The sequence below is a fragment of the Rana temporaria genome, chromosome 6, assembly GCF_905171775.1.
Source record: "Rana temporaria chromosome 6, aRanTem1.1, whole genome shotgun sequence".
In the NCBI taxonomy this organism is placed as follows: domain Eukaryota; kingdom Metazoa; phylum Chordata; class Amphibia; order Anura; family Ranidae; genus Rana; species Rana temporaria.
The window spans coordinates 174,907,384-174,926,052 of record NC_053494.1 but is presented as its reverse complement, the minus strand read 5'-3'; the positions used below and the strand labels follow the sequence as shown (position 1 = coordinate 174,926,052).

Below are 18,669 nucleotides of genomic sequence, written 5' to 3'. Positions count from 1 at the left end.
AATCAAACATAAAAACAGAATGCAATGATTTGCAAATCTCAAACCCCTATTTTATTCACAATAGAAAGCATGTTAAATGTTTGACTTTGAAACTGATATTAGAAAGACGTCTCAAAAAAAAGTTGCGACAAAAATCCGGCAAAGAAATTGATACCAACAAGGAAGAGGTGAAAGAACATTTTAGAACTTCAGTTCTTCGATAAAGAGGAGTATCTCCCATGATAGAGAAAGGGTAACCGCTCAAAGAGAACCAGATAATCAAGTTCCTGTGGTCCGAACCTAGGGTGCAGGCAATGCAATCAGGATGCAGGTTTGAATACAAGAAAGGGCTGGGACAGCCGCACTCCAAAAAAACTTCTCCCTTTATTAAAAATGGATCACAAAATACATGCCACGGCCAAAAACAGAACAAAAAATCAGACGCGTTTCGCACTGTATCTCAGTGCTTATTCATAGCTATGAATAAGCACTGAGATACAGTGCGAAACGCGTCAGATGTTGTTCTGTTTTTGGCCGTGGCATGTATTTTGTGATCCATTTTTAATAAAGGGAGAAGTTTTTTTGGAGTGCGGCTGTCCCAGCCCTTTCTTGTATTCAAACGAGTATCTCCCATGGTTGAGACGCAGGATCTTTCATTCTATTACTATTGTAGGATCCCCATATTTTTTAAATATTGTCAGGTGTTTTTAAATATCCTTGCAGCATTTAGATGTAATTTTTGTATGTGTGCGCTGTAATCCATTTTGTACGGAATGACACCCAGACAGTCCAGAAGAAGCGGCAGTACTTAGAAGTGGCTGATCATGCAATATGAGGCCTGTGTTATACAGTACTGTAATTCTAAAGTTTTGACAATGAAGATGGAAAAGGGTGGGCATTGTTTAACTGGTTGCCGACCAGCCGCCGTCGCTTTGCGGCAGCAGGTCGGCCCCCCTGCACGAGGGCACATAATACAACGTCGGCTCTCGTGCAAGCCACTAGGGGCCCGCCGCCGGGCACACGTGATCGCTCGTTACAGAGCGAGGACCGGGACAGCTCCTGTCAGGGAGAGAAATGCTGATCTTCTGTTCATACAATATATGAACAGAAGATCAGTCATTTCCCCTAGTGAGGCCATGCCCCCCCCCACAGTTAGAACACACCCAGGGAACATACTTAACCCCTTCCCCGCCCCCTAGTGTTAACCCCTTCACTGCCAGTGGCATTTTTATAGTAATACAATGCATTTTTATAGCACTGATCGCTATAAAAATGCCAATGGTCCCAAAAATGTGTCAAAAGTGTCCGCCATTACTAGTAAAAAAAAAAAATATGTTAATAAAAATGCCATAAAAATACCTCCTATTTTGTAAACGCTATACCTTTTGCGCAAACCAATCAATAAATGCTTATTGCGATTTTTTTTTTTAGAAAAGTATGTAGAAGAATAGGTATCGGCCTAAACTGAGGAGAAAAAAAAGTTTTTTTTTATATATATTTGGGGGATATTTGTTATAGCAAAAAGTAAAAAATATAATTTTTTTTCAAAATTGTTGCTATAATTTTGTTTATAGCGCAAAAACTAAAAACCGCAGAGGTGATCAAATACCACCAAAATAAAGCTCTATTTGTGGGGAAAAAAGGACGCCAATTTTGTTTGGGAGCCATGTCGCACTCCCGCTCAATTGTCAGTTAAAGCGACGCAGTGCCGAATCGCAAAAAGTGCTCTGGTCTTTGACCAGCAATATGGTCCGGGGGTTAAGTGGTTAATGTAAGCGTATACTTTAGAACAGAATTTGTCCTTGCTGTGCAGTTTCAGTGATAGTAGGAGTAGAAGGATTTGCTGTTTTCACAAATCAGTTTTTTTTTTTTTTTTTTTATGCCGTCTCTAATACATTCGTCCCTTCACATTTTTTAACTGGAAGTCTGGTTCTTTGAGCAAACAGCAGGCAAGCTTTCAAACAACAGTTGGTCTCTGTGGTGTGTAAATAATGTGACCAGAACACCCCCTCCCCTTTTCTAGAACAGCACCGATAAAGCTCAATCCACTTAGCGATTACAGCCGTTATTTTCAGCAGTGAGAGCTGAAAAAGCAGCCATATGGCTGCAAACACCAATCACAATGGCAAGCTCAGTAAACTGGGCCTGTTGTCTCTAAACTGTTACTAAAAATGTAAATACATATGGCAGTTACTGGAGCAATGGGTGTCTTTGAAAATGGGAATCATACAATAAAATACTGTATATTATAAAAAAAATGTAGAGAGGGGTGTAAGAAAATAGGGCTGAAAAGAGTTTTTCTTAACTGCTTATTGGTCACAGTAAGAAATCGCACAAAAACACAAACAAAGCAAAAGTCTGCCCTCGTAAATAATGGGGAATATAAACCTTAAACGTGTGCCTTCAACCACTTAAGCCCCAGACCACTTGGCTGGCCAAAGACCATGCCACTTTTTGCAATTTGGTGGTATTTGATAATTTCTGCAGTTTTTATGTTTTGCGCTATAAACAAAAATAGAGCGACAGAAGAGGCCGATACGTATTTTACATATTCTTGGTAAAAAAAAAAACAGTTTTTATCGCAACTGCGAAATTATGGCGGACACATCGGACACTTTCGACACCATTTCGGGACCATTGTCCTTTTTACAGCGATCAGTGCTATAAAAATGCACTGATTATTGTAAAAATGACACTGGCAGTGAAGGGGTTAACGGTAACTGAAGGGGTTAAGTGCGTCTTAGGGAGTGATCGTAACTGTTAGGGGGGTGTGGCTACGAGTGACATGTCACTGATCACTGCTCTAGATGACAGGGTACAGACGATCAGTGACATGTCACTAGGAAGAACGGGGAGACTGACATCTCCCCGTTCTTCACCTCTGTGACCCGATCGCGGGACACCAGCTGACATCGAATCCACCGGCCGCGTGCGACCACACTGCGGCAAATTAAAGGGGGACGTACCTGTACACCCATTTGCCCAGCCGTGCCATTCGGTCGACCTAAAAAGTTTTGCGGCGGTGCTTACATGGTTAATTGATAACGTTGGCAAGTGGATAAAACAGCATGTGGCACCAGTAGCTCTCTTATGAATATAATTTTTTCGGCTAGGGAAGTGGCCCTTTGGTCCATTGTTGTAATGATAGGCCTAACTGACCAATAGAAAGGCAAGGGGATGTTAGTATTTGCATGATAAAATTACAGCTACATGTAGCTAGAGTCTGCTATTTCACCCAGGTGGGGAATTAACCAAGATTGGGACCACAACAGCCATTTTCTTTTTCTTATGAGGCTGAGTTCACATATATGCGAATTGGATGCGTTTTTTATATTATTCAATTCCCATAACATGTGAATGTGACTGGCTTTCAATGAAGCCGGTTAATACGTGTGCAGGGCGGCCGCGCTGCGGTTTTGAAAAGGGTCCTGTGCATTTTTTGGGACCGGTTTATGTGCGAATTCAAGGAAAAATCTGCACCCGAGTCGCACCTGAACTGGTGAACAGAAACGCACTGGACTGCAGACCACAGCCGCATATGTGAACCCAGCCTAAAGCAACTATAGCCAGAACTCTGCTGGTTATTTATTACCATCTGTGTCTCCTCACTTCCTTTCCTGATCATAAGTGGCTATAGAGAGAAGAAATTTGGCCAGCAGTTTTACCCCTATTCTCACGTCCACTAAAATAAATAAAAGATGGAGTTTCACTTTAGTTGCTGATTATTACAGGTACTTCTACAGGGAGGTCAATCTCTTTCTCTCTCTCGCTCTCTCTCATATATATGTGTGGAGGAGAATGCTTGTAATTCAAAGCACTCGCATATCAAAGCGAGTTTCCCCATAGAAGTCAATGGAAACGAGAATAATTTGTTCCATATTGACTTTTCTATGGCATGCAATACCGCATGTGGCCAGAGGTGGGGACGGAGAGACTCGGAAATACTCGGAGATCGTTCGGCTGCCCTCGGAAACCCCCCTGGAAACACTTGGGTATTTCCGTTACACGCAATCCGAGGTTCCACTGTGTATAAAAAAAACTCCTTATCCTTGTCCTCAATCTAAGGTCCCTAACTCACATTCATTCATATGCAAGTCTTTGAAGTGTGGGAGGAAACTAAAGTACCCAGAAGAAACCTGCACAGGGAGAACACGCAAACATCTTGCAGGTAACGCCATTTTGGAGATTCGAACCGATGACCATAGTGCTGCTAGGTGAAAGTGCCACTAAGCCACTGTGCTGCCATTATTTCCACCGGCAAACACATTAGGGTTGATTTACTAAAATGTAAAACCACTGCGCACTTGAAAGCACACTTGGAAGTGCAGTCGCTTTAGAGCTGAGGGGGAGATCTGAAATAAGGGGAAGCTCTGCTGATTTTATCCTCCAATCATCAGATCTACAGCAACTGCACTTCCAAGTGCACTTGTCTTTAGTAAATAAACCCATTGCCTTTATGTTCAAATAGGTAGATGTCTTCTTCACAAGAGCATGTCGCTGAGGTTTTCTATAGCTTTAGTGGGAATGACCATAATCCTTACCCTACAAATGCTTCTTGTGGACCATGCGTAGTCTAGCGAAGACCAGAACATTCTGTTAATCTAAGTGACTATTCATAACTGTTCCAACTAAAAACAGATCCCATGCAGAATACAGGTACAGTAATTGGAGGTAATCATCTTACCTGATCCCGCTTTTTTTTAGTGCTTCTCCGGAAAAAATTAAAGAACCGTTTGTCATCATTCTGCTTCATCTCCACATTCTGACAAGACTCTGTAAATGATATTTCTTATATGCTTAGGACAAGACTTACACAATACAAAGCAATCTCTAATAGTGACATTGGTAGTTTTAAGGCAGGGCTTTTTTCTCAAACAATAGGTGCAGGAACTCAACCACGATGCCCCGAAACCACGTCCCCCCATCCACCGCCTCCAAATCACAATAGTGGGTGTGGTCAGTCAAATTTCACGCAGTAGGGGGTTCTTTTAAGGTCATTAAATACCAGGATTTTGTTACATACAGGGTTCAGGGGGGTTACACACAGAGGGCCAGATTCTCAAAAGAGTTACGCCGGTGTATCTACAGATACACCGGCGTAATTCGAAAATCCCGCCGACGTATCATTGTTTTGTATTCTCAAAACAAGATACGCCGGAATTAGGCTAGGATCCGACTGGTGTAAGTCACTTACACCGTCGGATCCTAAATGCAATACTACACTGGCCGCTAGGTAGCTTTTACGTCGATTTCAGTGTCGCATATGCAAATGAGCCGAATACGCCGATTCCCGAATGTTTTTGCGCCGCTTCGCCGTAGTTTACGTCGTTTCCGTAAGCGTAAGGTTACCCCTGCTATATGAGGGGTAACCTTACGTCGGTCCGCCGTATGCCATGTTAAGTATGGCCGTCGGGACAGCGTCAGGTTTTTTCATCGTTTACGTAACTCGTCGCGAATAGGGATGTGCGTTCATTACGTTCACGTCTCAAGCAATGTATTTGCGGCGTACTACGGAGCATGCGCAGTGGCCTACGTTTAAGGCTGGCGCATGCGCAATTCGTCCTGCATTAGGGCGCTCTTAATTTAAATACAAGCCGCCCCCTTTGAATTACGCGGGGATACACCGGGCCATTTACACCACGCCGCCGCAAATTACGGAGTAAGTGCTTGGAGAATACAGCACTTGCTCCAGTAAGTTGCGGCGGCGTAGTGTAAATAGCTTATGCTACGCTACGCTGGAATCTACGAGAATCTGGCCCAGAGTGCAGAGCTGTCGCTTGTAAACACAGAAACCAGACTTCTGTGTTTACAAGCGATTGTGGTGAGCAGGAACCAAAGGCTCTGAGCCAGAGGTGGTGGAACGGAGTACCACCAAGTTCCCCCTAAAAAAAGGCCCTGCTTTAAGGGAACAATATTTTTGGGGTCATTAATTCACAGTGTTTTTCAAACTCTCAAGAACAAATCACGGGTCTGATTTTAATCAAAATTGATTGACGACAACTGACCAAACAGTAGGACAGAAATCTCTGGTATGACCTGCAACTGGGGTCTGCTGCATTTCATTCAACCTGCTGCAGGTCTCGATCATTTAGGTGTAAATTAGCTAGAAAAACTGCTAGCTTTCCTCTGAAGATTTTTTTTTTTTTTATAGTACCCCATGTTTTTAACAGTTGTGTGTATGTTGAAGAACATAAAATGACCCAATCTTCATTACAGCATCTTAAAGCTGCCAGTGGTGGAAGCTAAATCAGACAACATGGTTCCTGAAGTCTACTCAAAATGTTAACCTTGCAGTGCTGTAATCTTTATTGAAATGTCCATATTTTCACCTATAGTTAAACTTTTTCTAGCTGGCAACCAGATATAAATAGGATTGACATTTAAAAGGGGGATTATACTGCAATGGTAACTTTCTCCAGCCCACAGTTTAGCTTTAATTTGAACCTGTGCTTTACCCTTGTTGCTTAGAGTACTTCTACAGAGCCTCTCCCATCCTCTGGAACTCCCTGCCCCAGTACGTCAGGTCAGCTTCTACCCTGTCCGCCTTTAGGCGATCCTTGATAACTCATCTATTTTAGTGAAGCCTAAACCACCTCCACCTAAGAATTGTACTTGAGTCACCTCCATCAGATCATCCCCTGCAGCTATTACCTTTTGTACCATCTCACCCTCCCTTTAGATTGTAAGCTCCTTGAGCAGGGCCCTCCTACACCTTCTGAATTGAACTCTATTGTACTGTCCCCTTATTTTGTAAAGCACTGAGTAAACTGTTGGCAATATATAAATCCTGAAAATTAATTATAAATATTATACTTACCTTTTCCTTTGCTCTTTGTGGGTAAAGCACAGGTTTGGTTTAACGATGGATACATATAACAAATTATTCTGGGTGTCTGGCCTAGGAAATGAGCTACCGTAATTTTCATAGCAGCAGCCATCCCAGCTTAAGACATGAAGCAGAGAAAACGACTTGAAGATATATTTAGAGATCTGAACAATCTGGCACTACGAACTATAGAAGTTTTTGTTTCAGAGAAAATCTAAGTTATCTCAGGTTGACCAAAGGGCCATTACATTGCCAAGTATATAAGAATCTGTGCATATTAAGGTTCTATTTATTATGTTCTTCTGAAAGGTCACAAAAGAAGTAAGCGGAGACTGAAAAGAAGACTTTTTACACTAAAAATACTTGCCTTGTAAAGGTGGCAGTCTGAATTCTGTTGGAGACGTTGCTAAAATAAAGCAGAAATACAGTTTGTTAATAAAAATGCAAGAATCTATGATTTATTCAACCATGTGAAAAAAAAATGGTGCCAACTTTGATGGTACACAACAAAGTTATCCAATATTATATATCTATATAATAAAATATAAATAAAGTCAGCTCTAATGTTAAAGAGACCCTGTTACCAGATCATTCATTTCAACAATGTTCCCATAAGGTTACGTGCATATTATTTTATTTGAAAAAAAAAAAAAAACTCCTTTGTGTAGATTCTCCTCAAGACCTTTGCTGGACACCACCATCTTGGATGCGATGTTAGCAGGTCTATCGAAATTAGGGCTGTCACTCAAATGTACATTCTATAGCAGCCTTTCTCAACCGTTTTAACAAGGATGAACCCTTGAAATAACTTTATGGTCTCAGGGAACCCTGGCTAGAAAGGACTATAGCTACAACTCATGATACATAAGTGTGATGGTCAACAGGAAGAATGCTCCTTACACTTGGATATTGGGAAGAATTACACTCTCAGGCCCCATACACACGGCCGAGTTTCTCGGCAGAATTCAGCCAGAAACTCGGTCGGAGCTGGATTCTGCCGAGAAACTCGGTCGTGTGTTCGGTCGTGTGTTCCCTTTTCAACATGTTCTCTATTTCCTCATTGTTCAATGAGGAAAGTCGGCCCGCCGAGATCCTCAGCGGCTTCCACACTGAACTCGACAAGGAACTTGATGTGTTTGGCACGTCGAGTTCCTCGGACGTGTGTACGGGGCCTTACTCTTTTTTCCTTGTGCTTCCCCTTGGAGTTTCTCTGTCCAACTGACTTTGGGGCCTTCCCAGTCCCCTCCCTGCCGGTCCCCCAACCCATTTTGGCTTCTTGATGGTGTGGCTTGGTGTTCGATCCCGGTCTGTTTCCCGACATGTGACTTGGTAAGTGGCATGTATAGATTCTTTATATTAATGTTTGCTATATCCATGTAGGAGGATTACTTGCACCCTTCTTTTTACATTTGGGTGGATGTGACCTCCATATGTTTGCCTATATTATTTATTTACTTGCATGTATTCTTATTATAGAACCTATGGCTGCGATAAAAATTATTGCTCCCTGAAGAAGACCGCTACTAAGGTCGAAACGCGTAGGGGCTTTCTCGCCCATAGTGCTCACATGTATACAGTACTGTTCCAATTTGTATTTGCTACCATTTTGTGATTATGTTTTTGATCGATTTTCTTCTGTCAAAGCTCAAATCCTGAGTCCTATTTTTCTGGGGCTATATTTTTTTTTAATAAAATGTATACTTTTTTTTACCAAACTCGTATATCATTTACATTTTGCTGCAACACAAAGCCCCTAGGGGTAAAATTTCCTTTTCTTCAAACTCTTACAGAGAGCTAAAAAGATCAGGGGTCCCACTGGAAACTTATCTGAGAGGCATGAATTGCTCAAGGAATGCATCGCAATCTCCGGAGGAACCCTAGTTGATAAACCCTGCTCTATAGAATTCCTCTTCACTCCTCCTCCTGCCACTACATAGGTTATGTAAGCTGGTGAAGGGAGGGAAGAAGGAATTTCTACTGTAGCCACTTCAGAAGCACATTGCTTGTCTAATAAAAAAATGGAATGCTAGAAATTAGCTTTTTAAATACTTGATTCTTCTACCGGTATGCATCTACCTGAATTTTTCCAACATGTAACAGGGTCTCTTTAAAAAGATGATGGGGAAGATAACATGGGCATGCAAAAAAAAATATTGTAGAAGACATATGAGGCTTCACTCACAAAAACATGAGGAACTAGTGTTTTTTCCCCCAAAATAAAGAAAATGTATATAGCTGGTTTTATCCAGTTGGTCAAAAAATAAGTCCCACAAGAATCAAACAGTGTTCCTGTCTTTTTTTCAGTATGAACACTAGTTCCTGCACATGCCCCACAGTAACACTTTATGTAGGGTAGAAATAGATCTGGAGATGCTAGAAATGGGCAGAGGACTTGACAATAAAATGCAATGTCTGCTGAATATTCAGCCAAGCTTGCCTCCCATGGAGGGTCTTCATCCATTAACTTGCTGCATTGTCATCCATTGAGCACCGATTAGATCACAAGGACATCATTGTTTAGACATTAATCAGTTAAAAGTTATTTTGTTTATCTTAACTTTAGCCCCGATTTACCTTTATTCTGATCCAAAGCATAGAGTTCCCTCAAACCAAGGTCATTGAGAGACTTTGTGGTGTCAAGGTGTTTCTGAGACTGGTAATCATGTAGGAGTACCGTAGTCTCTGGATCAAATTCACATTTACTACAAATGGAGGGAATGTGATCTTGCAATGGAACAAAAGGACTAACTCTCATCACCGTCTTCTGTGTTTTCTTATAGTTGATGACAAGTCGAACAGTTTGCTGAAATAGAAAAATAATATTTTCTTTAGTTGCCTTTGGCAAAACAAAATGTCAATAATTCATAGGTATGGGGGGGTTGATTTCCAGGCTCAAACCCTGCCAAACCTTCAAAATTAACCACCACGCTTGTGTGATCTATTGTAGGCACTGTCAAACCAATTGCTCTCCAGTCTGGCAGTGCCTCTATAGTCCCTGTGCTGATGTAATTTGGCAAAGCCAGAAACAGCAATGTAGGGTTAGGAGCTTCTTTGCTTGGGTAAACAAACACTAAAGATCAAGGTAAGGGGCAATTTACTCCCATCGTCAAGATGGTAAGGGGCACCCTACTCACAATGACACCAAGGCTAAGGACATCCTGTTCCTTTGAAATTGGTACATCCTACTTCCACCAGGGGTTGTGCTATCTTGGCATTTCATGGCCTCCAAAACTATGATAGGTAGTCAGGAAGGGAAATTAGCAATTTACGCCCTTAGAAATCCTAAAGGCGGTGATTGTTTTTTTGGGTCCTGTACGCAGCTAGACTGCCAAAAAGCCTCACGCATGTGGTATCCCCGTAGTCAGGAAAAGCAGCAGAATGTATTTTGGGGTGTAATTTCACACATACACATGGCATGTTTGAGCAATATATAAATTTATGTGACAACTTTGTGTAAAAAAAAAAAAAAAAAACACTTTTTTTCTCCTTTGTCCTATAAAATTTATTTAAACTCCCAAAAACAGTATATATTTTTTAAAGAAGAGGCCATACAGAATTGCAATTTTTTTTTTCCTTACACAGTATTCGCATAGCGATTTTCCAAACGCAATTTTTTTTGGAGGGAATAAAACACTTTTTTGAATTTTAATGCACAAAAAAAAAAAACACACAACACACAATATTTTCCAGGCAGGCGATACCATACTCTATACACCCCAATACCTCTATCTCCTTTCCTTTCATTTAACTGTATTATATTATATCCCCCAGTCTAGGAGGCCCATATAAACCCTTTATGTATGGACTTAGAGCTTCATTCAAGAACTAGGGAAACCTATCTTAAATAGCTTAATTATGCTAGGCAAAGTACGCCGATGGGGGCATTGTTGGCAGGGGGGGAGGGGAAGAACCCCTAGAAACTCCGGTGAGAAAAACTTTATTTTTTTCACATACCCTCCAAAAGGGGAAACAGACCCCTTCAGGCCAAGTACCCCCAAGAAGAAAAAAAAATAGTGATAAACAAAATCAAAATGTGTATCCCTTCATAGGGATTATATAAAACATTCTACAAAAATGTGTTTCCCTTAAAAGGGATTTAAGTGAAAACTATTTGTATATATTTATTCATATATTATACATGCTTTTCCTGCTTCTTATCCCCCCCCCCCCCTTCTCTTACCCTCTTCCCCTTTATACTTCATGTGTGCTTGAAATTAGTGATCAAATGGTGGATTTTTATCATATTCCAGTGCAAAAAAAAAAAAAGGATGATAACTAGTTAAAATAAAAATAAGTAAATGATGAAATCCAAAACCATAGTGTCGATCTCACAATAAAAATTAAGTAAAATATTGTGTATTCTAAGGGCCACCTCCCCCCCCCCCCCCTAATCCCAAGCAGTCTTGTCCACTTATTCTAATATTGTCTCACCTTTCTAACCTCCAACTCGCTCTCTCTTCTCTCTCTCTCCATCTCTTGCTCTTTACTCCTCCATTCATTCCCTCTTTTCCTTCCACTTTGTCCGCTTCCTACTCAATCCATTCATTACCCTACTGCTAGTACCCCCTACCCCCCCCCCCCCCTTGCATATTCCTATATTTCCCCCTACCTTTCACCATTCACACTTCAACTATCCCTTTTCATTCAATCTACGAATACATTCCTCCTCTATCTGGGTGAGGTCTGTGTTCACATGTCCTCCCAGTTCTCATCAAAAGGTCCATATTTGACCCTCATTTTCTTTCCTTCTTAATAGAGCATGCATTTCTGCGACATATCCGACCTCAGCTCCCTCCTTACTGTGCAAGTGCCAGTTCACACCAGATGTCGGGCATCGCACCAGTGCGAACCAGGCCAAAACCAGGGGAGTTCTGTTAGTCTCTATACTTCCATTATTTAAATCCATTAGTTAGGGAAATACTCATGAAGCAAGAACTGGGGTGGCTCCTTTAAGATTAGCAATCCCCCAAACAAGACACAAAGGAAAAAAAGACAAATGAGGAAAAACAAAGGGGGAGAAAAAAAATATATATATAATAATTATAGGATGGAGAGGGTTTATATATCCTTAAGTCCACCACATTTAAAGGAACACTAAAGGTTCGTTTTTTATTAGATCAATTGATTGCTGTAAGCTAGAGCATTTAAATATCACTTAACTCGTTTTTCCTTTTGACCTCCAAAATACAGTAATCCAGGCTTGAAAATGCAATTTCCTGTCTCTCCTTCTTGCTTTCCACCAGCATCTGAGCCGTTTTGCATGGTGGAAAGCAGAATGTGCTCATCCCCTCCCTATAACTACAGACCTGCGTGAAGATGCTCTCTTATCCCTCACAGGCATGGAGGCTAAGCCTAATGGGAACTGTAGTTCCCATTAGGCCGTGATGTAGCAAGAATGAATGCGCACCGCAAACCAGGAAGTTAGTGAGAATAATGATTCAGGAGTGACGGAGGTGAATAAAACAGCTCGATTTCAACAGGTATCAAACTAGTTATAATGCAAAACATTGCTTTTTACTTTATCGGCTACTGTCAGACTTTAATTTAAGAGGAAAATATTTTTATCTTTACAACCCCTTTAAATGTTCTTCCAATCTCCTATGGCAATTTTAAAAAAAAATTCCCCTTCCCATTCCAGTCTCGATCTCCAATTGGAACATTTCTCTGTGAGGCCTTAGCTTCCCTGCGACTTTTTGTCTGTGATAAGGGTTGCAGCCAGTTCGGAACCACAAAAGGCTCCACTTTTAAAAAGGAAAAAAGGTCTAGGAGGTCGCTTTGTGAATGTAGACAGACCCTTCCTTATTGTTACTGCTAATGGATATCTCCACCGATATGTGCAGCCCTCCTAACGCACTGTCCAATACAGGACAGAGCAGAGCGTTGTATTGTAGCTCGGGGCAGGTTGGGTAATACTTTAACAGATGTTCCATCCACTTCAATTATACCTGCCTCCCAAGCTTTCCGGAGTACAGTCTCCTTGTGTGTAAATCGGTGAAGGCCGCAGATTATGTCCCGGGGGCGTTGGGTGTCTAAGGATTTAGGACCCATTGCCCTATGTACCCTGCCCAGGCCCATATTGGATGGTACCCCGCCATCCAAAACATTATGAAAAATAGCCATTACTTTGTCCTGGAGGTTTTCCTGATTCGTGGCTTCTGGAATACCCCAAAGCCACAAATTACAGAGGCGGCTGCGATCCTCGATCTGAAGCTGTAATGCCGCCAACCTTTCCCGAATGCGTTCCCCTCTAACTCTCCAATATAACTACTCTCTCTTCCAGGGAGATCATTGTTACCTCACCTGCTGTTAGGCGGTCTGCTAGTGATTGTATCTCTGTCTGCACCTACTGTATTCCCAAAGATGAGCATCCTCCACTTTGTGAATGAGAGCCTCTATGTCTGTCCTCATTGGGAGTGCTTGTATTAGTGTCCTTAGATCCTCTATGTTACTAGGAGTTACTAATCTCTGTAGAGAGCGGTTCGCTCTGTCTGCAAACACACTTTCCCAAATCTCCATTCTATTATCCAGTCTCTCTTTTCCTCCAGGTAGGATACTCACTGCTTTTGGAGATCCCACAGCCTGACCTTTTAAGTTTGCCATTTTATTCCCAGGTCCCTGTTTATGTGGGACGGTGAAGTAATGCTGAATCTCCAGTTGAGTATCACTTATTTTCGCTGCCTTACAGGAGGTTTTAGTGTCCCGCTGTTTAGCTGGAATCATTCCGCTTATTCAAGCTGTACAGGGGGGTCAATCTGTAGCTTATGGAGCTTGTGCACTATGTGTCCTCACTCAGCCATGTCCAAGCCACACCCCCATTGACTCCCTTTTCACCCCCAGTTACATTTTAAGTTTTGCACACACTACATCATCTCAGATTTTGAATTTTGGGGGTAAAAAGATGTTTTCCATTTTTAAGCTGAGAGTACTTCTATCAGAACAATGAAAAAGAGTTTGCCCTTTCTCCTCGCTGCCAACCTATGGGACCACACCGAAACTAAGTAGGCTTATTTTTGTGAAATCCGAGCTTTATTAATGCACACAAACAACTAAGCCACGTGATAGAAATGTGAGACTCCCATTGCGATCATGAGATGATGAAACAATAAATAAACTCCCAAGCAAATATTTTAAGACAGGAAACTCACCTCTGGCATTGTTGGCCCGGGTTTTTTTTGTCTGTCCTCCACATTTTTAGATTTCAGGATAACTTTTTCTACCTCCAGCATTCCAATAGGTGTGTTTGGTTTAAACTTGAGCACGTTTTGATCTGCTGAGAGCAGTTCTATTGTGTAGGCGGATGGGTTCAAATGATACTGTCCACAAAGGAATACAAGCAGGTCCATCATGGGTTTGCTGGCAATAAAAAATAAAAAATAAGTACAGTTTATGATTAATGAAAACTGATCAATAATGTCTTAGGATTCAGCCGTTTTTTACTCCCTTTCACTAGCCATGCTTTTGGCTGTGCCCACAATGCATTGGGTTATCTTCTTGTTTGGTCTAGGGGTGAGCACAGTGCCTATACTCACCTGAACCTTTGATCCTTTGGAAAAACAGAGCTCCCCCATGTCCAGGTCCAGCAGTGGACTGGCCCTGACTTCTTCACGTCTAGATCCAGTCCATGGGCATAATGAGGTCAGGAACAGTCCACCAAACAAGACCGCAGGGGGGGTGTACCGGTCTTGCTCTGAAAGGATTAGGTGAGAATATCTTGGCTTTCTGAACCCCTAGACCAAAACAAGCAGTTAACCCATGCAGTGCAGGCCTAGCCCCACTGCACGGTAAAGAAAAATATGCAGAACAGACAAGTCAGAGTAAAGTATTTAAGCCAGGGAAACCAGGCAACAGAAGAGATGGCAACACTGGCAGCCTCCTGAGAGGTTTGCTTTAAAATGTTAGCAGTGATATGAAAGCCTTTAATCATGAATGGGAGCGTTTGATAATGAGCTACTCTGCTGTAATAATTGGCCCCACCTTTCTGCTCAGCTAAAAATACAACCTCATTACAATCGAACCAGACGCCACAAATCACACAACCACTTACCTGCCATTCACGGTGGTGGATGTGACCCTGTCACCTGGAAGAACTACATTGAGCTCGATGTCTCTGTCGATATTCTCCTTCTGATCCATGTTAAACTGGAAGGTGTCTGCAGAATCAAACGACGGCAGACTGTCAGAGCACCTCGTGTCCCCGGGAGGAAGAGGAGCCTTGCCTTTGGCTTTTTTCCTGAAAATAAAAAGACAAATAAACACTTTGTCTTAACTTCACTCAACACATTTCCAGCTGGCAAGTCTGTCCTGTGCAAGTGTGAAGATTCCTTATCCAAGAAAAAGTTCTAATGCCCTGAAGATATAAAGGATATATAGATATACACACACATTACACAAGTGGCATCAGTTCATGCAAAATATTAAAATGTATTAATGAGATCACACACAGACCAATAGTGACTAGCAGTCTCAGCACTGATCATCACACCACATGGTAGTATGTTGGGGGAGGAAAAGAAGAAAAAGAACTCGCAAACATATGCACATTTCCCCCATGCTATGTCTAAGAAAGAAAAAAGAGAAAACTAAAAAGGAAAAAAAAAAAAAAAAAGGGGAGGCGGGGTAGATAAAAGGAAAAAAAAAAAAAAAAAAGAAGAAGGAAGAAAGTAGGAGGAGAGGAATAGATAAAAGGAAAGTAAAGGAGACTAATAGGAGAGGGGAGAAAAGGAAAATGGAAAAGGATATATATATATATATATATATATATATAACACATACATAAATAAAAAGGAGGAGAGGATAAATAAAGGAAATGAGAGACTAAGAGCCCATTCACACCTAGGCAGACAAATTCGCGGCGTTTTGTGGCCGCAAATCGCACTACAAATAGCAGCGTTTTGTACCGCGATTTGCGGCCACAAAACGCCGGTATTGTCCGCCTAGATGTGCCCCAAGATTACACCCTCTATGGAGATGGTTCCCATCTCCTAGCCGAACACCGAAAGCCGCCTGAAAAAAAGGTCCGGGACCTTTTTTCAGGCGGCAGGCGTTCAGCGTGGAGATGTGAACCATCTCCATAGAGGGAAATGTGTTTTCATCCCTCTGGCGGCAGCGGCGTCACACTACAGGCGACAAAACGCCTAGATGTGAATGGGGGCTTAAGGAGAGAGGACAAGAGAAAAGAGATAGAAAGGAAAAAAAGGGGGGGGTGGAGGAATTGTTTAGCGTTATTTTCTGTACTTGCTACATTTACAATTAAACAAAAAACACAGGGAATCTGCATTGCAGAGATGTTCTGCACAGTTTTTCTGACATAAACTAATTACTGCGAAGTGTAAAGCTTTATGGGGCACAACAAACCTCCCACACAGGCTTTAAACTGATAATGTAAGCTCACTGTAAGTCGCCGTTGTCTGCTCTGCCCCTCCAGCGCTCACTGGAGCTCTGGACTGTGAAGGGGGCAGGAGCGGCCGGCTCAGGCTCTAAAAGGGGCTGAGCCAGGTGCCGGTCCAGGCATGTGGGTGGATCCCGACCATATGGTCACGATCTTTCCAGAGCCTGGAACGGCTCTGTGACGTCAACCGAAAGTGGGTTTTAGCTGTCTGCAAAAAACGGGTCACAGGAGTGCAGAACGAACTGCACTCATCCATAGAAGGAGTACAGCCAAACGAGCTTTAACCCCTTCCCTTCCACGCTCTAGCTGAATGACGACTACCGCACGGACCGACTTTGTCGGGAGGCCCTCCTATCACGTCCTCCCGTGCTCGAGCGGCCTGCGCACCGCATGCTCTGTGATCAGCGAGTCCGAGACTTGGCTGATCACAGATCGGAGTAAGGGACCAATCCCGACCCTTTACCACGTGATCAGTTGTCAGCCAATGACAGCTGATCATGTGATGCAAGAAGAGCCAGTAATCAGCATTTTTTTCTCTTCGTGCTAAAAGCGTAAGAAAAAAAAAAAAAAAGCCCATCACCAGCGGCTGTCAGAAGGACATCGGTCCCGATCGCGGAGAGCCAAGCCGAGTGATTTGTGCCCACCTGTGCCACTTGCCAGTGCTACCTGTCCGTGCACAGCAGTGCCACCTATCAATGCCACCAGTCGGTGCCTCAGAAAAATAGCTGTTTGCAAAAATTTATAACAAACTATATAAAATGTATTTTTTTTTTTCAAAGTTTTCTGTTAGTTTAGCAAAAAAAAAAAAAAACCCCAGCAGCGATTAAAGTGGATGTAAACCCACTCTCATCCATTGTAAACTACTGCCATAGTGCTGATCTATAAGGATATACATGCCTGCCTCGATACCACTTTTTTAGTACCGAGTACAAGTACCAATACTTTTTTTCATGTACTCGCCGATACCGATTCTTTTTTTAAATGTGTCCCCACAAATGCAGCCATGTGTCCCCACAGAGAAAGCCAAGCCTCCCCCCCCCCATCCAATCCTGGGATGGGTGGTCTGTCTATCAAAGTGCCCGGACAAGGGGGAGGGGCTATATATGACGAGGCGTGGCGGGGAACACACAGCTGTTCAAATGAAAGCTGTAATGTTCCCCTCGCTGATCAACTAGACGACGGCGGCGGGGGGGGGGGGGGGCGACTTGGCTTTCTCTTTGAGGATTGCTCTGCTCCGCTCTCCGCCCCCTCTCTAGAAAAATAAAAAAGTATCGGGTGAAGCATCGGGAGCATTTGCGCGAGTACTCGTACAAATGCTCAGTATCGGTTCCGATACCGATACTAGTATCGGTATCGGGACAACCCTATCCTGCATGTACGCTTACCTGTCAAATGTCTCCCCTCTGTCTGTTATAAGAACTGAAAAACTGGAGATTCTGTGGATGGATCTGTTGTTTGGAGCTCGATGGGTGGAGTCGTGATGTCAGTAGACTCCCTGCCCACCTCTACACACCCCTTGTCAACATGCATTTTCTTCTGTGTATTCCTTATACTAAATACTGCTATGATCACTAACATCCAGTCAAAATCCAGAAAAGTATCCACATGACTTCAGAAAAGGAGTGGGGGTAGCAATTAAAAAATAATGCCTGTCTCAGGCTAGTGCATGAGATATGTAAATAACCTGTCATTCACAGCAAGGGGGAAGAACGGACAAAAGTTTTCTTCTGTTTGTCCGTTTATCTCACTAGAAAAAGAAAAGAGCTCAGAGCTGGATTAACCATTTGTGGCAAGACTGGGCACAGATGATAGAAAAAAAAAAATACAAATAATAATAATAATAATAATAATAATAATAATAATAATAATTTCAGGTTTACATCCACTTTAAATACCACCAAAATAAAACTCTATTTGTGTGAAAAGAAATGATAAAAAAAAGTTATTTGGGTACAGTGTTGCATGACCGAGCAATTGTCATTCAAAGTGTGACTGCGCTTAAAGTTGAAAATTGGTCTGGGCAGGAGGGGGTTTAAGTACCCAGTAAGCAAGTGGTTAAGTTGGGAAGGGCTAGAATGTGTCTTTTTTTGTCTGAGTGATGGGAACCAATTATTTGCCAGTCTCCATGTACGGGAACATTTCCCTTACTTTCCATCCCTGTTGTCACTAGGGCAGAAGTAGGGCAATACAAACCATAAAAAGCTGAACATCCAAAGCCGTCTCTTCGGTAGCCCCAAACATTTAGGCCCCTTTCAGACGTCCGCTCCGCCTGTCCGTTATTACAAGTCCGTTAACGGACTTGTAATACATCCCTTTGGGATCGCGTCCGTTAGCGGATGGAGCATCCGCTAACGTCCGCGTCCGTCGGGATCCGGTTTTCGGACGGAAGAAAACCCTATTTTTCTTCCGTCCGGCGGAACGGAACGGATGCAGACGGGCAGACGGGCAGACGGTCCGTCTGCATCCGGTTCCCCAT

At 42.5% G+C, this 18,669-nt stretch overlaps 1 protein-coding gene across 9 annotated transcripts in view; it reads right to left on the bottom strand.

The window, feature by feature from the left end:
• The window catches only part of COBLL1 (cordon-bleu WH2 repeat protein like 1), a 219,976-nt gene that overhangs the window by 52,688 nt on the left and 148,619 nt on the right, over positions 1-18,669 (bottom strand). For all 9 annotated transcript variants that reach the window (XM_040357847.1, XM_040357844.1, XM_040357840.1 and 6 more), the window contains 5 exons: positions 14,850-15,035; positions 13,951-14,158; positions 9,380-9,608; positions 7,173-7,211; positions 4,664-4,752 (listed from right to left, as the gene is read on the bottom strand). In XM_040357847.1, the coding sequence (XP_040213781.1) occupies positions 4,664-4,752; positions 7,173-7,211; positions 9,380-9,608; positions 13,951-14,158; positions 14,850-15,035 (751 nt within the window). The remainder of the gene's footprint in view (positions 1-4,663; positions 4,753-7,172; positions 7,212-9,379; positions 9,609-13,950; positions 14,159-14,849; positions 15,036-18,669) is intronic.